At 33.8% G+C, this 22,308-nt stretch overlaps 1 protein-coding gene across 3 annotated transcripts in view; it reads left to right on the forward strand.

Moving 5' to 3' along the window:
• The window catches only part of Cul3 (cullin 3), a 75,356-nt gene that overhangs the window by 50,888 nt on the left and 2,160 nt on the right, over positions 1 to 22,308 (forward strand). For all 3 annotated transcript variants that reach the window (XM_028789452.1, XM_028789450.1, XM_028789451.1), the window contains 12 exons: positions 1,080 to 1,240; positions 2,431 to 2,545; positions 4,140 to 4,368; positions 7,739 to 7,884; positions 8,723 to 8,899; positions 9,945 to 10,115; positions 10,576 to 10,683; positions 12,451 to 12,575; positions 13,080 to 13,176; positions 14,042 to 14,176; positions 18,282 to 18,468; positions 20,640 to 20,785. In XM_028789452.1, coding sequence (XP_028645285.1) covers positions 1,080 to 1,240; positions 2,431 to 2,545; positions 4,140 to 4,368; positions 7,739 to 7,884; positions 8,723 to 8,899; positions 9,945 to 10,115; positions 10,576 to 10,683; positions 12,451 to 12,575; positions 13,080 to 13,176; positions 14,042 to 14,176; positions 18,282 to 18,468; positions 20,640 to 20,785 — 1,797 coding nt within the window. The remainder of the gene's footprint in view (positions 1 to 1,079; positions 1,241 to 2,430; positions 2,546 to 4,139; positions 4,369 to 7,738; positions 7,885 to 8,722; positions 8,900 to 9,944; positions 10,116 to 10,575; positions 10,684 to 12,450; positions 12,576 to 13,079; positions 13,177 to 14,041; positions 14,177 to 18,281; positions 18,469 to 20,639; positions 20,786 to 22,308) is intronic.

Genomic DNA, 22,308 nt, shown 5'->3' on the forward strand with positions numbered 1-22,308 from the left:
AGGCATGAGATGGTACCCGTTTTTGATTCCCCCCTGTATGATTGGGCAAGAAATAACTACTACGAGAGAAATACAAATAAATTTAAAATGTGGTTGGTTATCTCTATCATGCTGATGAAATGCATACTCTCAGATTGAACTTTCAGATATTTTTTGTAATATTTTATCATTAAAATGTCTGAATTTGGGTTTTTAAATGGAAAGTCAAAAGCAGACTATTTTATTTGCAGTCTTTGCAGTAGATAGTTACTAGTGTTGGACTTTAAACATAACTGCATTTGGTCTAATCGTGAAAATACAATATTTAAAATTAGTCCTTAATGTACTTATTGTTTGTCTTTGAGGATTTTTTTTTTTAATTAAGCCCTGGTTTCTTTTGAGAGTAGTAAAGGGTCTTTCTAAATTAACAGTGAAATATCTGCAATTTAAATGATTAGAGCTATATTATTACTGTATTACATAATATCAACAGTGTAGTTTTAACAAAGGGGAGATTGCAACTGCAGTAGGTTGTGAAAGTGTTCTTGTCTACCTCCAGGCCAAATTCCTTCTCAGTGCTAATAAACAGTAAACAAAACACTTGACATTGCCACTCAGCAAATATTTCAGAGTATCTCATCTTACTGTCTACTGTTTTGCCTGAAGATCTTATTTAAAACATGCCTTCCATACATGCAGCCTTTGTCTTACTTGATGGTAATTAGCCATATATGTGAAGCATTTGCTATAAAAGATTATTACTAGTTTTATATAGCTGTACTTAAGTTTCTTATGTGTTCTTTATACTTTCATTGGCTCTTTGCTATATTTCCTTATAATATTTGTTTAATGTTCCATAGGCTTATCATGTAGCTGACACAAAAGACCTTTTGCAATTACCAGTACTTTCCATTTCAGCTGTATAGTAGACAAAAGTTCTTTTAAATTAGTTTTAGTAATCGTGGTAAATTGTAAAGATTTAACTTTATATAAATGGAAAAGTACTAGAAATTTCCAAAGTGTTTAAAACAATTTTTATTATAGATTGTGATTATTTTATATATGCAATAATTTTGCTTAACATTTTGTTTTAACTGCAGGACCGTGTATATGTACAACAGAATAATGTAGAAAATGTCTACAATTTGGGGTTAATAATTTTTCGAGATCAAGTTGTACGGTATGGGTGTATTAGGGATCATCTTCGGCAAACTTTATTGGATATGATTGCCAGAGAGCGGAAAGGAGAAGTTGTAGACAGGTACATAATTTATCCTTACATTTGGTTTTGGTTTTTCATCTTTATATTATAAGAACTGGTTGACGTCATAATTTCATTAGAATGATAAGAAACATGAATGTTCAGTACTTACTGAAATCATGAGAGGCTTTCACTGTCGTTTTTGGTTACCTAGAATTTAAGGGCACCATTTTTAATAAATTAGCTTCCCATTTTGGTTTTTCCTGCTTTCGTTTGATTTTGCTATGTCAGTTTAGTCTTTTTTTTCTTTTTCCTTTAAGAGCTCTTTTTAAATTTTTTTACCCCTTCCTCTTGTTTTTTATATTTCATTGTCTTAGCACTACTGAGAGTTGAACCTAGGACTTGGCACGTGTACTGCCGGTGTAAATCTGCAGTCCGCCTCATTGTGTCGTAGAAGCATGTATGTTATGCAGACCAGTGTTGAACTTTTGAATCCATGTGTTTCCTCTCCTCAGTCTCCCAACTAGCCTAAACTATAGGCGCATATATATATATATATATATATATATATATATGTATGTATATAAACTATAGGCATATATACACACACACACACACACACACACACACACACACTATTGTGCCCTGTGTAGGCTTTTGTCTAACTTTGACTCTCATTTTTGTAGAAAAAAAATACTGAATGTGGCCTAAAATACCTCACAACCACTTCTGAGTCCTACAGTATCAATTTTCTTGAGATGACAGTATCATTTTTGTGATGTTGCTGCTATAGTGGCTTGAGACATAAGGAACAGTGAGCTAGTAAAGTTCTTACTGATTGAGCTTAGTGTTTAATCAGGATTGCTCAAAAGCCATTTATTGAAAAATCTTGTATTGCCTTGGTATTAGGTGTAGGTTCTCATTCTGACTCACTGAATTACCAGTCCACCTTTTCCAGTCACATCCATTTACTACCTCTGCATTTTTTTTTTAAATAAATAAAAACTTTATTTACGTTAAGCATACTTTCTCTAATTTTTTTAATGATAAACTAAGGATAACTTGATAAATAACTGTAAAGTCAAGATAGAATTTTTTATTACAATTATTGCCATATTTTATAAATAAGTTTCTTATGGGAGATTGGTCACTTTGATAAAAGCTAAATGTTATAAAGATATTTCAACTTTTGCATACTCTACATGTCTTTAATGTATTTGATTATCAAGTAATTAAACTTCTTTTGACAGAGGAGCAATAAGAAATGCTTGCCAGATGTTAATGATTTTAGGTCTTGAAGGAAGATCAGTCTATGAGGAAGATTTTGAGGCTCCTTTTTTGGAAATGTCTGCAGAATTTTTTCAGGTAATCTGTGGCTGTATAGATAAATGCTCTTTTATGACGATCATAACATTATTCAATGTAGATAATCTAAACATTTGACCTGTTTTGAAAAGAACGCATTGGAGAGGGAATGCTACAAAAAGTACTCTTCAGAATCCCTGCTTTGTGTTCTGACACACGAATGAGGTGCTCATTAATAATAATTGAAAAATTTTCACTTTAAAATTATGTTGAAAAACACAAGCCTAGAAGTATCTTAAGACTTTATGGTATTTATCCAGTTACTGTAAATTTTACATATCACCAATGAAATCTCTCTTAGCTGTCAGTTACTAATACAGTAAATATTAATAATATGTGTGATCCTATATGGCATATTTTCCTTACTTAAAGGTTACTAATTAGAAAATTAAAAGGTGCCTTAAGCAAGTAAAATTGGTTTAAAACATCACAGTGTCCCGAACCAATTAAATTCTAAAACTGAGGTCATATTAGAACAAATTAATAATGAATTATGGTAATAACAGTACTGACAAATGTAAGAATAACTGTAAGAATGGCCAAGTACATCTTTCCTTAAACATCAGCTGTTTTACAGAGGAAATGTAGTGGTACCCAACTACAGTACTCAGTTTTTATTCTGATATGATTTTAAAAGTAAATCAATATACAATTATTGTTAACTTGGAAGTTCAGTAATTCATTCATAAGAGTCATTAGATGTGTATTAAAATAGAGCTTGATAATTTACCCCAAAACAGATGGGGTTGCTGCTTTCTTCCAGCCATTAGAAAGCTCTTTGTGACTGCACAGGAGAGACTAGGTCATGCTTTATGGGTGTAATCTTAGAAGTAGTGCTTATTTTTAAACAATGTATTAGCCGGTTTTGGTGCTAGTTTATTTCATCTCCAAATAAATACTCTGTAGTTACATGCATATTACAGGTATACTTAGAAACACCTCAGTGATTGCTATGAATGGAGATGCTCTCGCAAAGATTTTTGTTTAGTGTTTTATTCTGTTCTTAGAAACTTGATTTTCAAAAAGAAAACTATTTTTGCTAGGTAGAGAGTGTTACTTTATTTTTTTGTTATCATGTTTTATTATATAATTCTTAGATGTATTGATTAATGCTGCTATCAGGTTAAAATCTATTGAGATGACATTAAGTAACTCTGAAACTGGTAAGGACAAAGTAGACAAGATTAATAATTATTTAAAAGTTGTTTTTCTCAAATTGAGTATGTGTGTTCTTTAAGCTGTGGAGTAGAGTAGCAGGAGAATTTAGTAATGATGGTGTGTCAGCAAAGCTTATGACAGTGAATCTTTCCAGTTACAGTTTCAATAATTTCGGAAGAAGCTCCCCACCTGACTTAGATCAGATACTTGAATTTGTAGTATATTAGTAGATCTTTAAAACAGTGCTTAAAGATAATGTGTTAGTTTTATGTAAATAAAAGCTTAGAAGACTAATTTAGACTAAAGAAACCTGTATAAGAAACTGCATGAAATGTCTTTAGCTGTTATACTACTTGGTACGTTTCATTGTACATGCTATAGAAACCCTGTTAGAATAGGAACATTTTTTTAAGTTTTTAAAAAATCTTAATTGCAGATGGAAAGCCAGAAATTTTTAGCAGAAAACAGTGCTTCGGTATATATAAAGAAAGTAGAAGCTAGGATTAATGAGGAAATAGAGCGGGTGATGCACTGCCTTGACAAATCCACAGAAGAGCCTATTGTGAAGGTGGTGGAGAGGGAACTCATTTCCAAGCACATGAAGACCATTGTAGAAATGGAAAATTCTGGGCTAGTACATATGCTGAAAAATGGAAAGACAGAAGGTAAGTGTTATCAATTAAAAATAATTCTAACTTATGAATGTCAATTTTCTGAAAGCTATGTTTTTATAGTAATAACTTACCCTAGTTAGCACTGGGGTGAGGCTAAAGCTTTTCATTGTATTATTCACGAAAATGTTACGTATTCAGTTACATTTTCCCTGTTTAATCATTTCATATTTGCAGAAGCTTAAGTTTAATGTTTAATCGTAGGCCAGTGGGTTCCTTATGCACTCCTATACTTTCTTTAAATACAAATGAGTTTGAGTGCTTTCTAGTCTCACATTTTTTTTTTTTTTTTTTTGCAAGCTTGGAGCATTCATGTGTGCTTGTGAATACCCCCGTATTTCATATAAGAGTATTTAGAAAAACTAGTAGACAAGTAGTAAAAAAAAAAAGTTAGCATTTTTTGAAATAATAATACATTTTAACTATAGTAGTCATTGTTAACTTTAATTTACCATGTTTATGTTTAGACATTATGAAATGATTGGGTATTCTGTAAGAAATTCTTGGTTTCTTATGTTTAAGCTTTCATTTTATATAACAGTGATGATGTTCTTTTTAATAGCCATGATTTTTTTTTCCTGCTTCCTTGATGAACTTTTAGCAGTAGTCTATCTGTGTACTATTAGTAAAAGAAAACATACTACCTGTTTGTATGAGCTGCATAAGGAATGAAAAGAGGGTTTTTTTATGTTGTTTTCGGTTTCTTTTTTGTTTTTTTTGGGTTTTTTGTTTTGTTTTGTTTTTTGTTGATTTTTTTTTTTTTTGACAAAAATATCAAGGGACAAGACACAGAAGGGCAGGTGTTAGAGAAATACTGGCAGGAAAGAGTTATCCTCTTAGTCTCTAATGTAATCCTTGACTTGGGTTTTTAGTTAGAGTTTTAAATATGTGGCAAGTTCTCAACACACTGTATCTAAATTTATTGTTTCTGTTACTATTTTGAGAAAACAAAAGTCTTCTAGTTTGTTTTCTAAACTACAGTACTCTTGGATATTTGTGTAAGCTAGATGTTAATTTTTTTCAAAATTAGTTTTACTGCATTTATTTATTGTATGTGTATATGTACACTCACTCACTCACTCACTCACTCTTGCTTGAAAGTCAAGAGAACAATTTGTAGAAGTCGGTTCTCCTTCCATCATGCCATCATCTGAGTTCTGGGGATTGAACTTAGATCATCAGACTTAGCAGCAGGTGCTTTTACCCCCTGAATCATCTCACAGGCTCCTAGCAAGCATCTTTCTTGCCAAGGGGTAGATAAAAAAATATTTTAGGTTGATGTGCTGCTACAGTGAAAAAGTCACCACTGACAGTAATACCAAAGCTTGGTATTATATAAACTACATTACAGAAGTGGAACTTAGGAGCTGGGAGATGTTTGAAATTGCTGGGCATGCTTGAATGACAGTATTTCTGTAAGCTGCGTGGAGGTGTGTGTTGTGAATATGTTCGGCATACCCATTATGGCAAGCATTCTAAATAGCAGAATAGCTACTTACCTTGCATGATTTTGCTCTATTAAGTTCTTAATGTTCCAGATTGTTAAATTGCCTTTAACTTCCCTGCCCTACCACTAGAAGCTTAAATGAAGAATATGGTAATTGTGAGGGACCTTGCTCATGAGCAGTTGTTTTCAGACACAGATTTATCATCCTCGTAAATCAGAAAGTGAAAGATATGAAGGGAAGATAAATGTACATTGATCATTAGATACATAACAGTATGAATTAGTAAGTTCAAGTGGTATCTCATTATTGGCTTATTTTTAATTAAGTATAGAGTATACATAATTTTAAGTATACATAATTTTTCAATGCTGGATAGTTTTCTTTTCAATTTCTTGCTCACATTTTCTACTGTCTCATGTATTTAACATGTGATTCAGAAAATTTAGTGAGATTATGTTGATTTATATATTTAGTGAGAATATGTAGCTTAAATGTACAAATAAGTAAATCCTAAAGCATAGGAACAAAATAGTCATTAGAAACAGTATACTTCAGCCGGGCAGTGGTGGCACACGCCTTTAATCCCAACACTTGGGAGGCAGAGGCAGTCGGATTTCTGAGTTTGAGGCCAGCCTGGTCTACAGAGTGAGTTCCAGGACAGCCAGGGCTACACAGAGAAACCCTGTCTTGAGAAACAGACAAAACAAAACAAACAAACCATTGAAAAAAAAGGAACCGTTTATTTCAGGTATTTGGTATGCAAAGCGTTTTCTAGTTTATAAATTGCTATTGTACTTTGTAATGGGAAGTTTTGATTATAATGTATTAAACATGGATATATATATATATGTATGTATGTATGTATGTATGTGTATATATATGTATGTATGTATGGATATATGTATGTATGTATGTATGTATGTTGCTCTGAAATGTATTATAGATAAGAACTTGCATTGATGTGAGTTTTGATTAATTCAGTGAAACAAATATTAGTGACCTCTTGTGTAAGCTTTGTTCATTATTTTTAGAATACATAGCACCAACTTTGAATTTAGGTACTAATTTGCTCTTATAAAGTCCAAAATAGACAATATGGTTTGTCTGTCAATTCTGGCCTATCAGCACTTTCTTTAAATAGAATGAAAATAGTAAGCTTTTTCTTTGAATGCTTGTTTACTGTGATGACAAAACTGATTTTATGTCAGAGATCACATGACCCATTAGCCTAAAATACTTGTTATCTGATGCTGAATAGAAAACTGTTATCTAACCTTGACCTCTTAACTGCTGGTTTAATGCCAGTTTGAAAAGTTAATGACAGTGCTCCTATCATAAAATTCTGACATCATAGTGTCCCAGTAAGCATTTTTATAAAGAAACACTGGGCATATGTCCATATTACTTAAGCTCCATATTGCGATGATGTTGAAACTGGTATGAAAAAATGGGTAAAGACCAGAGTCTAAATTGAAGCCATTTAGTGTGGTGAACTCAGTCTTTAAAACAGAGATATGGACAGAGTCACTGGGAAATACTAGTAGTTGTCCAGAATTGCTCAGGGAAGAACATTTTTTTTTTTAAAGGTGAATATTAGCTTGTAAATTTATTTAAAATTTGCCACGAGATACAATGAAGTAGTAGTATAATAGTAGTAAATCTGTTTTAATATGTTTAATTTATTGTAATGGTTGAAAGTTCAGCTATAAGATATTAATTGGTTTTAAATTTCTTACTTGTGACTTCAACACATCTAGTCAAGCACTGTAGCTCATAAATTGTTATAACTTTCAACTAACGCCCGTTTTTTATAGTCATGTGGACAGCAAATGGTGATAATTGATAATCTTCTTGAACAGATTGGAATTTTTATTTTAATCTTTAATGTAACCAGTCTCTTTATTTTCTGATTCTAGACCTTGCTTGCATGTACAAATTATTTAGTCGTGTGCCAAATGGTTTGAAGACAATGTGTGAATGTATGAGTTCTTATTTGAGGGAGCAAGGAAAAGCCCTTGTTTCTGAGGAAGGAGAAGGGAAGAATCCTGTTGACTATATCCAGGTAGATGAACGTTTTACATTCATGATAAGCATTTTTACACATATTTGGTGTATGACTTTTACTGTTAGGTGTTACATACCTACACTAGCTATTTTAGAATAGTTTAAAATGTCCGCATATGTCCGGGACCTAAAACTCAGTCTGTTTAGTTGGTTTTTGGTAATCTATTCAAGATTTGTTTAATCTGAATAATAAAAATGAGCTGTATTTTGTGGTTTGTTAGTATTTAAATACAGGAAAAGCCAGGTTGTATTTAACAGCTTAAATGTCAGAATGTTTTGTTTTAAGAAGGACTTTGACTAAATTGTATTCCAAGTTGTTGTTTTAATATGAATAATTAGTCTTTTTGTGAATTTTTAAAAACCTTTTAATTAATTAATTAATTAATTAATTAATTTTTTTGGCTACCCTGTTTGGTCCAGACAAAAGGGTTAGTTGAAGCAGGGACAGGGATTTTGTTTGTTTCATCTTAAAATGTTTACATTTCATTTATTTAGTAGGATGGGGGGGGTACATGCACACACATGTGTCTTGTAGAAGTCAGGAAAGAGTCATTTCTTTGCTTCTTTGATGTGGGTCCCAGGGATCCAACAAGTACATTTACCTGCTGAACCATCTCTTGGGTCCTGTTGTATTTCTCATCTATTATACATGTGAAAGATAGAGTCCTTTACATTCTTTTACTAACATTTGAGCATATATACAAACTGGAAAATAATAATAACTCTGTAAAATTAACTCCTAACACATAATTACCAACAATGTAAGGCTATATCGTAAGTATTTTACTTACAAGGACATTTTTATAATGTTTCCTAAATTTGTTTTTATTTGGAAGGGCTTACTGGATCTGAAGAGTAGGTTTGATCGCTTCCTCCAAGAATCCTTTAATAATGACCGGCTCTTTAAACAGACTATTGCTGGGGACTTCGAGTATTTCTTAAACCTCAACTCCAGGTCTCCTGAATACCTCTCATTATTTATTGATGATAAGCTGAAAAAGGGAGTCAAAGGGGTAAGTAGTAATGAATGTAAAATGCATTAGTTTTTCCTCAGTGGTTTAAAGTTTGGAAATGAATTTAAGATATTTTACAGATAATTTTTTTTTTTTGAGGACAGGGTTCTTTACTGCAGTTATATGCAGGTTTTGAGAGTTCTTTTTTAAGTCTTAGACATTTCACATAGACATCCTTATGTAATCGTCATTTTAAAAAAAATACCCCCAAAAGAAAAAGCACAAACATCACACCTACAGGCTTTAAAATGATTGCCTTTCTAGCTGAATATTAGTGTGAGGGGTGATGAAATTGGTGAACTTGCCAGCAGTTGCAGATTTGTTGCTGACTTTATCTGGTTCTGGTTATAGAGTATCAAGCAGGGCTTGGTTTTGGGGAATGTGAAAAGTGTACTGAGTTCTGAAATACTTGGAAAGTTCTACATAATGAAGCTCAATATTTAGTTTCATTTCCGGGACCTTGGGAGCTCACTTGGAACCATAGAAAAATCAAATTAAGCTATTTTGATCATGTTTTAAAACCTTACCTTAGAGATTTTGAGACAAAGGAGAAAAGCAGCAAAGACTGCAGTTTACAGAGTCAGTAGCTGGGTAAGAAACAAATCACTGACCACAAAGAAATCTAGTTTAATCTCTCATTTCTAAAGTCACAAGCATACTATCATACCCTGCTATGCTACTTTCTTTCCTTTATTTAACAGATGAGGTAAGACTTTTTTCCCTTTGGATTTAACAAAAACTAGTCATTTGTTTGCCAGTTTTGAGGTTTTTAATGAAGTTTTTGAAAAAAAAAAAACTTTTGGAGCTACATAAGTTTCTGCAGAAAGTTTTACTCTATTCCTTGTCAATAAATTTATCTTTTCTTGATTATCCCTTACTTAGCTCAGTCCTATAATAATGAATCTCCATCTGAGTGGTAGCACTCCACTCTTTAAATGCAATAGAGAGGATAGTGTGTAAGTAGGGCACAGGCCTAGATTACATTCATTCCCTTAACCAATTATTGTGGTTTTAAAACTAAACTCTCTTTCAATTCATTTTTTAGCTAACAGAACAAGAAGTAGAAACGATATTGGATAAGGCAATGGTCCTTTTTAGGTTTATGCAAGAAAAAGATGTATTTGAACGATATTATAAACAACACCTGGCAAGAAGATTGCTCACAAATAAAAGTGTTTCTGATGACTCTGAAAAAAATATGATTTCTAAATTAAAGGTAAGCTTTATTTAAGATGGATGTAATATTTCCAACTTATGTTGATTTATGATGCTAGTGTTCACCCACACAATTGTGGTAGTCATTTTGAGCAGGGCACAAGCTTTCCTTCCATGTGGTATAGGTGCAGAACATCAAAGTTGTCTAACACTATCACATGGACTAATCTGATCTGTGCTACAGTCACCTGAGATGTCTGTAGGGCATTTCAATATACTCTACTTTCCCTGGAGTATATTGGAATCTGGAAAAACCTAGAAATTATGTTTTAAACTGAAATCCTTAAATTGTTTTTAAACACTATATAAAGTTTAATAGCCATAGACTTAGAGCAACCACTAGAAAGACTTTCAGAAGAATAATTAGGGATTGCAATAACATGAAAGACTTTGTTTCTACACTTTATCATGGTAAAGTTCACTATTTGTACATATTTGTGATTTTTTTTTTTCTCCCATAGACTGAGTGTGGATGTCAATTCACATCAAAACTGGAAGGAATGTTTAGGGATATGAGCATCTCAAACACAACTATGGATGAGTTCAGGCAACATCTACAGGCAACAGGGGTAAGAGTCTGCATTACTTTTTAAAATTAATTAATTGATTAACCTTATGACCTCAGTTTCACCTCTCTTCTCTGCTCCCAGTCCTCTCGCATCCACTCCTCTTCCCTTTCTCCTCAGAAAAGGAAAGCCCTCTCATGGCTGTCAACCAGCCTTGGCATATTAAGTTGCAATAAGACTAGGTACATCTTCTTCTATTAGAGCTCGATAAGGCAGTCTAATAGGGGCAAAAGGTCCCAAAGGCTGGCCACAGAATCAAGGATAGACCCTACTCCGCTGTTAGGAGTCCCACAGGAAGACTAAGCTACACAACTGTAACATTTGCAGAGGGCCTATGTCAGGCAGTCCCATGTAGGCTCCCTTATTGATTCAGTCTCTGTTGAGCCTCTGTGGGCCAAGGTTAGTTGAGTCTGTAGATTTTTCTTATGATGTCCTTAACCCCTCTGGCTCCTACAATCCTTCCTTCTCCTCTTCCACAGGCTTCCCCAAGCTCCACTTAATGTTTCACTGTCGGTCTCTGCATCAGTTTCCATCACTTGCTGGATAAAGCCTCTCTGATGATGGTTATGCTATATTTGCACCCCATTTTTAAATTAGGTTCTTTGGTTTGTTGATGTCTAGTTCCTTGAGTTCTTTGTATATATTTTGTATATCAGCCCCCTGTTGGATGTGGGATTGGTGAAGATATTTTCCTATTCTGTAGGCTGCTGTTTTGTCCTTTTGACAGGACCTGCATTAGTTTCTTATCTCAAATGTTGGCTCTTTGCTTTTATATTTTTAAAGTCTGTTCCTTCAGTTTTATTAGTATCTTGAGCAGTTAGTTCCATATAATTTAAGGCCACTCTTTACATGCAGTTAGAGTAGTAGTTAACCATTGAGCTGTAGCTCAGTGGTTAAGAGCTTTCATTGGGACCTAGCCCGTGTTAGGCAGCTCACAACTGCCTGTAACTCTACCTCCAAGGGACTGACACCTGCTCTGTATAACTAGGGCAACCGCACTCTAGCACACAAAAGTCATACAGATACACATATAAACATGACCAAAACTATTAAATATAAAAATATCTTGAAAAGTAACTTGATGCTACAGAATTTAAACTTTAAATCTTCTAAGCTTTTTCCTGTGTTGGAAACAGTTGTTGTATAGCAGTTGAGTTAGCCATACCAATGAAACTCCCTGAATTCTTTGAATTTTGTTAAAATGTTGTGGATCTTCAAGCTGAAAATAGCTCTTTCAAGGTTTTTGGCCTGTTGAAATCTAGCCGGTATAGTGGTTCTTTGTTTTACTTTTTGGAGTCATGCAACAAATACTTTGAGATTTTTTTGGTTTTGTTTTGTTTTTTAAACCTAATAATAACTGTGATTATTTATAGTATATAAGAATTTATAAATATTTATTCATTTCATCCTTTTTTTTTTAATAAGGGCATAAAGCCTAATGATGAGAATGATGTTAGTATTATTTTATTGATGTTGACATCCATCATATAAATACATGTTTATTGAAAAGAAATACATAACAGTGTACCTACACCTAATGTTAGTTGTCTAATGTGGTAAAAATGTTAAAAGCTGAGATGAAAGATACAGTTATGTGTAAATGAATTATCACGTGTTCATTTCATATAATTGTAATTATTTGAAAAATATTAAACAGGTCCAGTCATTAAGATCTTTATAAGATTCTAGTCATGGAAGGATCTGCTTTGATAGTTGCATGGTAGGTAATGCATGTGGTCCATTGTCGCTCATCTCTTTCTATTTGTATAGATATCTTTAGGTGGTGTTGATCTAACAGTCCGGGTTCTCACAACGGGATATTGGCCTACTCAGTCAGCCACACCAAAGTGCAATATCCCACCAGCACCAAGACATGCTTTTGAGATATTTAGAAGGTAACACCTAAATAAGATTCTTTTTCTGAATATTAATAACCAAGTTTGAATTCTTATATTCTTAATTAATGATAAATATATTCCACTTTAAACCTCACCTTCTAAAGAATTTATATTAGTAACTTTTAGCATGTAAGAACAGATTGCATAAAACTTCAGAGAGTCAATGTCATTTCTCCAGCATTGGCACATGTTAGTATCAATCACTGCCTTAGGGTAGGCTGTGGAGAAAATCTTAAGAGTTGGCTTTGTCAAAGTATACAGGAGAAATGATTTACTATGTTGGTACCAAATTAGGTTACAGTGGTCTTATAACAACACCCCATACCCTGTCCCTAACTTTCTCTTCTGGTGAAAAGCAGGAACAGAACTTAATTCTTAAGAGTTTCCTTTATCTTTTAATATCGGTTATGTATGTGTTTGCTAAGGGTTGTTATCTTACAATTTATAATTTCGGATGAGTAAATTGTATGATTTTTCTAAAACTTGGTTTGTTTTGTACAGGTTCTATTTAGCCAAACACAGTGGTCGACAGCTAACACTCCAGCATCACATGGGTTCTGCAGATCTCAATGCCACCTTTTATGGTCCAGTTAAAAAGGTAAATATTGACACTTTTCAGTACACAGGGTAACTTAAAATTCATGTACAGAACTGATGTGTGATTTGGGGTTGACCTGAGTATAACTGTTAATCCCCATCTCACACATTGGAAATCTTTTTTATTTATTATGTGTATTGTTTCATTTGGTAACTACATTTGAAAATATCAAGAACTTGTCTTCTTTAAAAATAAAATACTAAGGAGATTATGTATTGTATTTCTAAGATTAAACCAGATACCTAGTTGCTGAAAATAGTATAATATGAGTTAATTTGAAGGCATACTAAGCAAAGCCCTGTGCCCTCTTTAAAATTCTTTTAATTTTTATTTTAAAAAATGTCGGTAATTTGTTTCTTTTTAGTAAGGTAATTTTTTTTTTTTTTTTTTTAAGATTTTGAGGTGTAGACTAATAATTTACTTGGTTTAAATCAAGTCAAGGTCATTGCCTTAAAATTGAAAATCAAGACTTGGTCAGCAACATTTTTTAATCTAGATCATAACCTAGACTTGGCTTTTATGTGTTGCATTTTTAATATTGTTAACTGTGTATAACTATTTTTTTATATGCAGTTAACATAGATGAGGAACTTTATAATTTATTTAGTTGAAAAATATTTGGCACTGTTACCTATTTAAGTGGATAATCACTTTTTTGGCTACATTGAAATATTCACTGTGTAGGGAAATGGGGACAATTCCTTAGTAAAGAGATGTGTGCATGTGTGCATGCTTGTATATGTTTCAAGCCTGTTGGAGTGGGTTATAATTTTATTGGAACAGAGGAGCTTATGGGATTTATTTCTGAAAATATGGCTAAAGTTGGTAGGAGATAATGTCTTGTTTTTTTAAAAAAATTCAACAGGAAGATGGATCTGAGGTTGGTGTTGGCGGTGCACAAGTAACTGGTTCTAATACACGGAAGCACATACTGCAAGTCTCCACTTTCCAGATGACCATATTAATGCTTTTTAATAATAGAGAGAAATACACATTTGAGGTATGGGTTATAGCAATACTATGTTTGACCAGTGCTATTGTTTTCTCTTACTTGTTACTTGAGTCTTGATTGAGCTTAAGAGATGCCTTTTGAATACCAGTACAGAAAACTGCATAAAATTTAGCCATTGAACTTTGTGAGCTTCATCCATTACTGGGTCATGCTTTGTTTTTGTTGTTCTTCATTGACATTATTGAGGTATAGCTTTCATATTTTATAAGTAGAGAGCTTGCTAAGCTTTAAAAGTAGGCTACCTGTGTGTCTATTATCATCACCTTGAATACTACCTCTTTTTTTTTTTTTTTTAAGATTTGTAGTTAGTTCCCGCTAATCTTGGTGCCAGTTAGCTAATGATTAATGTTTTATTTCTGTGAGTTGTTTTGCTTTTTAAAGAATTTTATATAAATGTAATTATGTGTGTTATGTGTGTTGAGGTTTCACAGTCAAGTGGGTTTTGTTTTGTGTTTTCCTTCAGATTTGTCCCTAATGTGTAGTGTCAGTAGCTGGTTCTTCTTATTGCTGGATAATGTTATACTATGTGGATTCTCCATTATTTCACTTGCTGATAGAATTTTTTGGGTTGGTACCAGATTGTTAAGAATAGAAACATAAAACTGAAAAGACAACTTAGTCAACAAAGTCACTACATTACCTGAGTTTGATCACCTTAAACACCATGTTAAAAGCTAGGTGTCATGGCACAAACACATAATCCAAGCCCTGGGGAGATGGGCCATAGCCCTGTGAGAGACTATACCAGGATTGTCTTTTGACGTTTACATAGGTACTCACTTGTACCTAGACCTATGCATGTGCACACAAACACACAGAACTCTTTGTTTAACTTTTTAAAAAACTGCCCAATCTGTACCTTAAAGCAAGAGCTCCAGATGCCCCGCCATATATTCTGCAGGGTAAATATTTTTGGCCAGTTTTGTTGATCTTCATATATATGTGTATTTGTGTGTTCACACACAGACGCACGCATGCACACACTAAACTGCAGACAATTGTTTTGTCATGTCTTTTTTAATTGTGACAAAACAGTGTGACCAAGGCAACTTATAAAAGAAAGCATTTAATTGGACTTACAGTTTCAAGTGGTTAGACTCTATGATGGCAGAGAAAACACATGGTGACAGGAGCAGTTGAGAGCACTAGTCTCTTGAAAACTCAAAGCCCACCACTAGTGAAACCTCTCCTCCAACAAGGATTTTTAAAATTACAGCATTTCTATTTATTTTCTATGTACATAGATGTTTGTGTGTGTTTGTGTGTGTTTGTGTGTGTGTGCATACATGCTAAGACGTGTGTATGAAAAAGAACAACTTGCAAGATGTTTTTTCTCCTACCATGCCCTGAGGATCAAGAGTGGGATTTAGTGGCAAGCACCTTTACTTACTGCCCAGTCACCTCCAAGCCCTGTTACATTAAACTACATTTAACTAGACTTTTCCTGTATGTGTAAATGTAGCTTGGTGTTCAAATGAGTATCATCTTAATTTTTTTGAAGTAAGTTCTTAAGTGTTTTTGAAAGGCTTTCAAATTGCCTTCATATGGGCTGGAGAGATGGCTCAATGGTCAAGAGCATTGACCTTCCAGGGGTCTTGAGTTCAGTTCCCAGCAACCATATAGTGGTTCACAACCATCTGTAACAGGATCTGATGCCCTCTTCTGGTGTGTCTGAAGACAGTGACGGTGTACTCACATATATAAAATAATAATTTTTTTAAAAATTGCCTTCATATTTATTAAAAGCAATATTTTTAGCTATCACAAATAGATTTGAAAATATGCATGACACTTAATTGCGTTTCACACTGTATGTTACATCTATCACTTAAGTTTCATTAGCCAGTTGTTTTACAGAGATTAAAATTTTATAATACTTAATAAGGAAACTGACTTCATAAGTTCAGTAAGGTGGGTGTATCATCCACATACCAAATCCCAAAATGATGTAACTAACTAACAATCTGTTATCTCTTGGTTTCTGAGTTGAGTGCTTAGCAGGATCTCACTTGGATAGCTATGGCACAAGATCCTTTTGGCTTAAGATTCTTGACAGGTTGTATTTAGATGTCAGGTTGAGCTTAGAAAATCTATTGTTTGACTAGGCTTGAGGGATGTGCTTCCAAGGTATTTTGCATGGTTGTTGCTGTTGGTAAAAGTCTGTAGTTTGTAGTTTCTTTCCATATAGGCCTTTCTACTTGACCATTTGGTCTCTTTCACATCATTAGTGCCTGATTTGTCCTTGAGTGACCACTCCTAGAGCTCCAAGAAGAAACTACGTTATCTTTGTGATCTTGGTGCTTACATTATTGTCCCTCCCTTACTGGTTGGTCACTCAGTGGGTCTGGGCTGGTAAGATGGCACAGAGTGCGAAAGTGATAGCAGGTAAATATGCTTGCCACCCAGCCTGTTGACCTGAGGTTGATTCTTGGAACCCACATGGTAGAAGTTGAGAACTAACTTCTACAAGTGAATTGGGACAAATGCATACACACACACAGGCCCAGTAAATAAATAAATGTAATAAAAATAGTGAAAAACATTAGCAAGATTGTTATGAAGGAAGGATTGTTACAGAAAGATTTTGTACTATCATATTTAATCTATAATAATAAAGTTGTTGAGGTTTGTTTTGTTTTTGTTTTTTTGAATAGCGTTCACTGTAATCCAAAATAGTTAGCAAGAGCATAGAATAGTAGCTTACATCTTAGTTTTAATAACTAACATTTGGCTTGCAAAGCAGCATGAGTAGTAATTCCTATATTAATGCTCTATATTCTGCTTTTTAAAGGTTTTTATGAGTCTCAAGTATAAGCTAATTTGGACTTTAATGTCAGATATAATTGAAGTGGAAATTCATTAAACATTCCATCTAGTGCCAGTTGTGGTGGTGTATGTATGCCTTTAATCCCAACACAAGAGAGGCAGAGGCAGGCAGATCTCTGAGTTCAAGGACAGCCAGGGCTATGCAGAGAGACCCCCTCTAGGAAGAAAAAAGTTTTTCATTTGGAATTGATAGCAATCATACACCACATAGTATGTGTAGTACTGTGTAATAGGTAGAGAGAAATATTTAAGCATACTCATAGAGAAATGGATGTATATTTGTAGTAATTCCTTATGTATTTATTGACTAATAAATAAAAGGGTTCTACATGATTACATGATACAGTTCAGAATACTACTGAAACCTGCATGAAGAATTCAGACTCAGCAAAATAGACACAGAATTCTTGAAATAAATCTGTACCTGAAACAGCTGTGTTAACTACCTAAGAGTGTTTTCAGTTCTTTTAAATATGACTAAAATATGTTATAGCTAACTATCTATAATCTAAAATAAGACCTATTTAGCTTCCTATTAATTCATCTAGTATTTGTCTATAGAAGAAGCATATAATTATTTAAAACAAATGTGTAAAATAGCATTTCACAACTTTTACTTAATTTATATTTCCATAGAACATGTATGAACTAAGTCATATGAGTGTGTAGTTTTTTTAATTATCCCATTTACATGAGAACAGTAAGTTAAAAAAATACAAGTTTTTCTCTGTTTTTATTATTTTTCTTGTATAGCGTTATATTAATATCATAACATACACAAAAGTTATCAACAGAACAGATATCTTAGATTTTGTGTTTAATGTTAATTTCCAGTAGTCAAATCTTATTTCGATCCCAGAGGCATTAAATATAGTCGATCAGCTTTTGATGTTTGTTTTCTGTGAAAGCTTGACTGAGTGTGCTGTAAGTAAATTTAGGCTATAGTAAGTATTCCTGAGATTGCTGTAGCAGTTTATCTGAATGCTGGCAAAGGCCTACTGGTACCTGCAGAGGCATTTTTAGAGAATCTGTTACATACTTTTTGAAGCAGAATTGCCCTTGCCTTTTAACAATTTATAGTTTGTCCAAATAATAAGATTTTAGTAGCAAGTCATAATATTCAGGAGATTCTTTATTGTAAATGAATTCCTTAATAGAATTAACCTTTCTCTAGCTACTGCTTGATTTACTTATTTGCTGATTAACTAATGTACTTTTAATCTTTGTGGGGAAAATCTAATTATGTTAAATCTAATGAAATTTTCAGGAGATTCAACAAGAGACAGATATTCCTGAAAGAGAACTTGTTAGAGCCCTCCAGTCCCTCGCCTGTGGTAAACCAACACAGCGGGTCCTCACAAAAGAACCCAAGTCCAAGGAGATAGAAAGTGGCCACATATTTACAGTTAATGATCAATTCACATCCAAGCTACACAGAGTCAAGATTCAAACAGGTATCTGCAATTAAATTTTCCTTTTTAAAATACTATATATTTTACAATAAAAAGTTTTACATCTGCTGAATTCCTCTTAAAAATTAATAGTTTCATTGTTATAAAAATATGCTTGGTCCTAAGATGAGAAACAGGGTAAGTTTTAGAATTGTAAAGCCAGTGTTACCTTTAATTTAAAAGCATAAATAATACTGTTGTGAACAATTTTTAGTAAAGTCTGTCATGTTGATAATAAAAACATTATTCAGTGTGTATAATGAGTTTTTATTTTCTTGTTTGTAAGTGACAAAAAGCCTTCCTGTTTTTTTCATTGTTTAGAATGAAAGCATTCTGCTACCTGGTTTCAAGGTTAATATTAGTACAGACAAACATACCTCAGAACATACATCTCCTTGAAATAAGATGTTTTCCTACATTATTCAAATACAGTATCACACACAAAAATAATTTCATAATATGTATATTCTATCTATATTTCTATATTCTCAATTGTCTCAATGATTTCTTTTGTTCTTTCAGTGTTTTAGTGTTACCACTTATATTTTATTTCTTTTAATCTTTTATTTTTTTCATTCAACATGGGTGGGAAATAATTCTTTGTGTAGATTGCTTTTATTGTCTTTTACTCCTTTTCTTATAATACTGAACACAGTTTTTTCTTATGTATGTGTCTCTGTGTTTTTGAGTGAGAAAGAGACATTAGGAGAGATGGATGATGGGTGGGTGGATGGACAGACAGACATGATAAGGTACTGGAGCTATAGTCTGTGGCTTTACACATGCTGGGCCAAGTGCTTCTTGGCTCTTGAACACTAAGCCATGTCCCCAGGAGAAAGCAGTATTTTTTGGTCGAGTGCCTTTTTTTAAAGATTTATTTATTTTACGTATGTGAGTACACTGTCCCTCTCGTCAGACACATCGGAGGAAGGAAAGCATTAGATCCCATTACAGATGATTGTGAGCCACCATGTAGTTACTAGGAATTGAACTCAGAACCTCTAGAAGAATAGTTAGTGTTCTTAACCACTGAGCCATTTCTCCAGCCTAAAAGCATTATCAAGACTTTACCTACAAGTAGCTAAATGGGTATGCATGCCAGAATAATCTTATAAATTATAAATCTTCTATCTTATTTCTACATCTATGCAATAGTCAGCCATGTTTCTCAGCCATGCTTCTTTGAGATTTTTCTGCTTTCATTCAGAAAGTTTCATGCCTATCTCCGTCTAAGGGCCAAATAGCACAACAAATGGTTTTGTTGTTTGCTACATCAATTACAGCATAGTTATACATTAGTTCATTTGTCTATTACTGGTTACTTCAAACACAATAGAAAAGACAGAGTCAGACGTTCCTAAAGTTTGGAATACAGTGTGAATATAATGATGAGATTATGAAAAGAATTTTGTTAGGTAATAAATTCCAAGGAGATATTGGCAAGGCCTACAGAGCAATATTTCCCTTTCTGATAACTCAGTGATGCTTTTTTATTGTATAACTGATAGAATCTTGACAATACTTGCTCTTCCCTCTCTTACAATGTCTTATGAATTAGACACAACAGATACTTGCCTATCTGAAATATTTTTGTTGAAATAAAAGTTGGAAGCCATGATGGAAAAGTAAGAGTTGAGGTCTGAAAGTCCTGGACAGTTTGTAAATTGTGTACTACTAATGTTACCACTGAAGATATCCACTACCTTGTTCTTCTAGGATAGGAATTATTCTAGTCAGCCAGGCATGTATGTATCCAGTGCAATTTTAGTCCCAGAATTCAGGAGACCAGAACAGGTGAAACTCGAGTTTGAGAACATACTAGTCTAAGTAGTAGTAGTCTAAGTAGTAGGTTCTAGGCCAGCCAGGGACGTATAATGAGAGTCAGTCAGTCTCTCTCCCTCTCCCTCTCCCTCTCCCTCTCCCTCTCCCTCTCCCTCTCTCCCTCTCCCTCTCTCTCTTTCTCATTTTAAAAAAAGACTTTATTTTTCCCCTCTAAACCTAACTTCTAATTTTGCAAAGAATAATTCTTAATTGAGGTGAGCATGAATGTTTGCTTATTGTGTGCATACTCTAATTGAGATGAATTTTCGTCTAAATAACACTAAATTATTTTACATTTTATTATAAGCCAAATTATTAATCACTTCTGATAAATGGTTTTATTTCTACTTTAGTTGCAGCCAAACAAGGTGAATCCGACCCAGAAAGGAAAGAAACAAGACAGAAAGTAGATGATGACAGAAAACATGAGATAGAAGCTGCTATAGTGCGAATAATGAAGTCTAGGAAGAAGATGCAGCACAATGTTTTAGTAGCAGAGGTAAGGATACTTGAAGCCTCGGTCAACGTCACTGTCACACAACACTGCTCACCAAGAACAAGATACTGTGCATAAGCCCTGTATATCAATATACCTTTATAAACAAGTCACCTGTATTTCTGAACATTATTAATTTACCATTGTTTTGAGAGCTTCTTTTCATAAGTTACAAGACCAATACCCATGAGAAACCGTTAACATAGTTAAGAGTTGAGAAGAGAGCTGGCAGTTCATTAACCAATGATGGCAAATGAGAAGGATGAGTTTAATCTGGATTTTTGGCTTGAGTGAGTAGACAGAAGTTGAGCCCTTTAACTACAGAGTGAGAGAGAACAGAGTGCTTCTGTGATCCATATCGTAATTAATAATGGTCTGTACAGTTGACTTTATTGTATGCTGGCATATGCATGGGCAGGAGTCGATTATGGCAAAAAAGTGAGAAGGCCAGATGTTGAATTGGGAACTCACATTGTATGGAAATACAGTCAGAACTGAGTACATATTAAATTGCTCGGGAGTACCATGGGAAATAACAAAAGAAAAAAACTGCAAGAAAGAGCCCTACAGTTCCATATTCGGGAGCAGTGAGAATGCTTTAATGAATGACACTGAGAAGACACCCTTGGACACTGGTTTTAAAGGGGTTCTTTCTGAGCCAGCTGTGCTCATGTCACAAGTCTTAGAAATAGAGGTTCTTGGTCCACCCAGACTTACTGAATTAGAAATGCTATGGTCAGCAATCTAACCTTTAACAGATTCTGCATTATGAAGTACGTTCAAATCCAGAGTTGAAGATGGTTTTGAGAATTGATTGCAATTTAGACCTTGTAAGGAAGAAGCCTATTCAGTCTGTAAGATAGAGTTAAGGATTGGCAATTTCAAGTGGGTGGTAGTAAGATTTTTGTTGTTGTTATTTACTTTTTTAATAAGTAGGTTGATTAAGTGCACTCTGAGAAGACAGAGAAGCTAAGGTTGGAAAAGAACTACCTGCCAAGAGCAAAGTTTTTAATACTACTGTGGTAATTGTAGGAGGCTGAGAGGTGTAGTTGCATAGTTGAATGCTAAAATTTCACATTTCAAAGAATTTCCAATAATTGCATGTTTGAAAACAGCCTTGATTAACAAGAGTAAAAGAAAATCTGGCTTAATAGGGTAGATGGTAAGTCAGGGTGGATTATTGAAATGAGCGTGATCTTTGAGGACAAAGGTTTAGATTCTCTCTGTTTCCATTACTAATTGTTAATACCAATTTTTTATTTCCTTTATAGGATAAAACAGCTGCTTACATTGCAGTTAAAATCTGGGCGTGGTGGTGGTAGTGGTGGTGGTGGTGGTGGTGGTGGTGGTGGTGTGTGTGTGTGTGTGTGTGTGTGTGTGTTACGATTAACAGACTGGCTGCTACAGTGAATGTATTACTGGTAGCATCATGTTTAAGATCGAAGTTGGAGCAAGGAATGCCAGAAGTTGCTCTTAGTATTGGGTGCGATTGCTGTAAAGGATTTCATCTGTTAACTTATCTCTGA

This window comes from Grammomys surdaster, unplaced genomic scaffold (genome assembly GCF_004785775.1).
Source record: "Grammomys surdaster isolate TR1022 unplaced genomic scaffold, NIH_TR_1.0 125833, whole genome shotgun sequence".
In the NCBI taxonomy this organism is placed as follows: Eukaryota; Metazoa; Chordata; class Mammalia; order Rodentia; family Muridae; genus Grammomys; species Grammomys surdaster.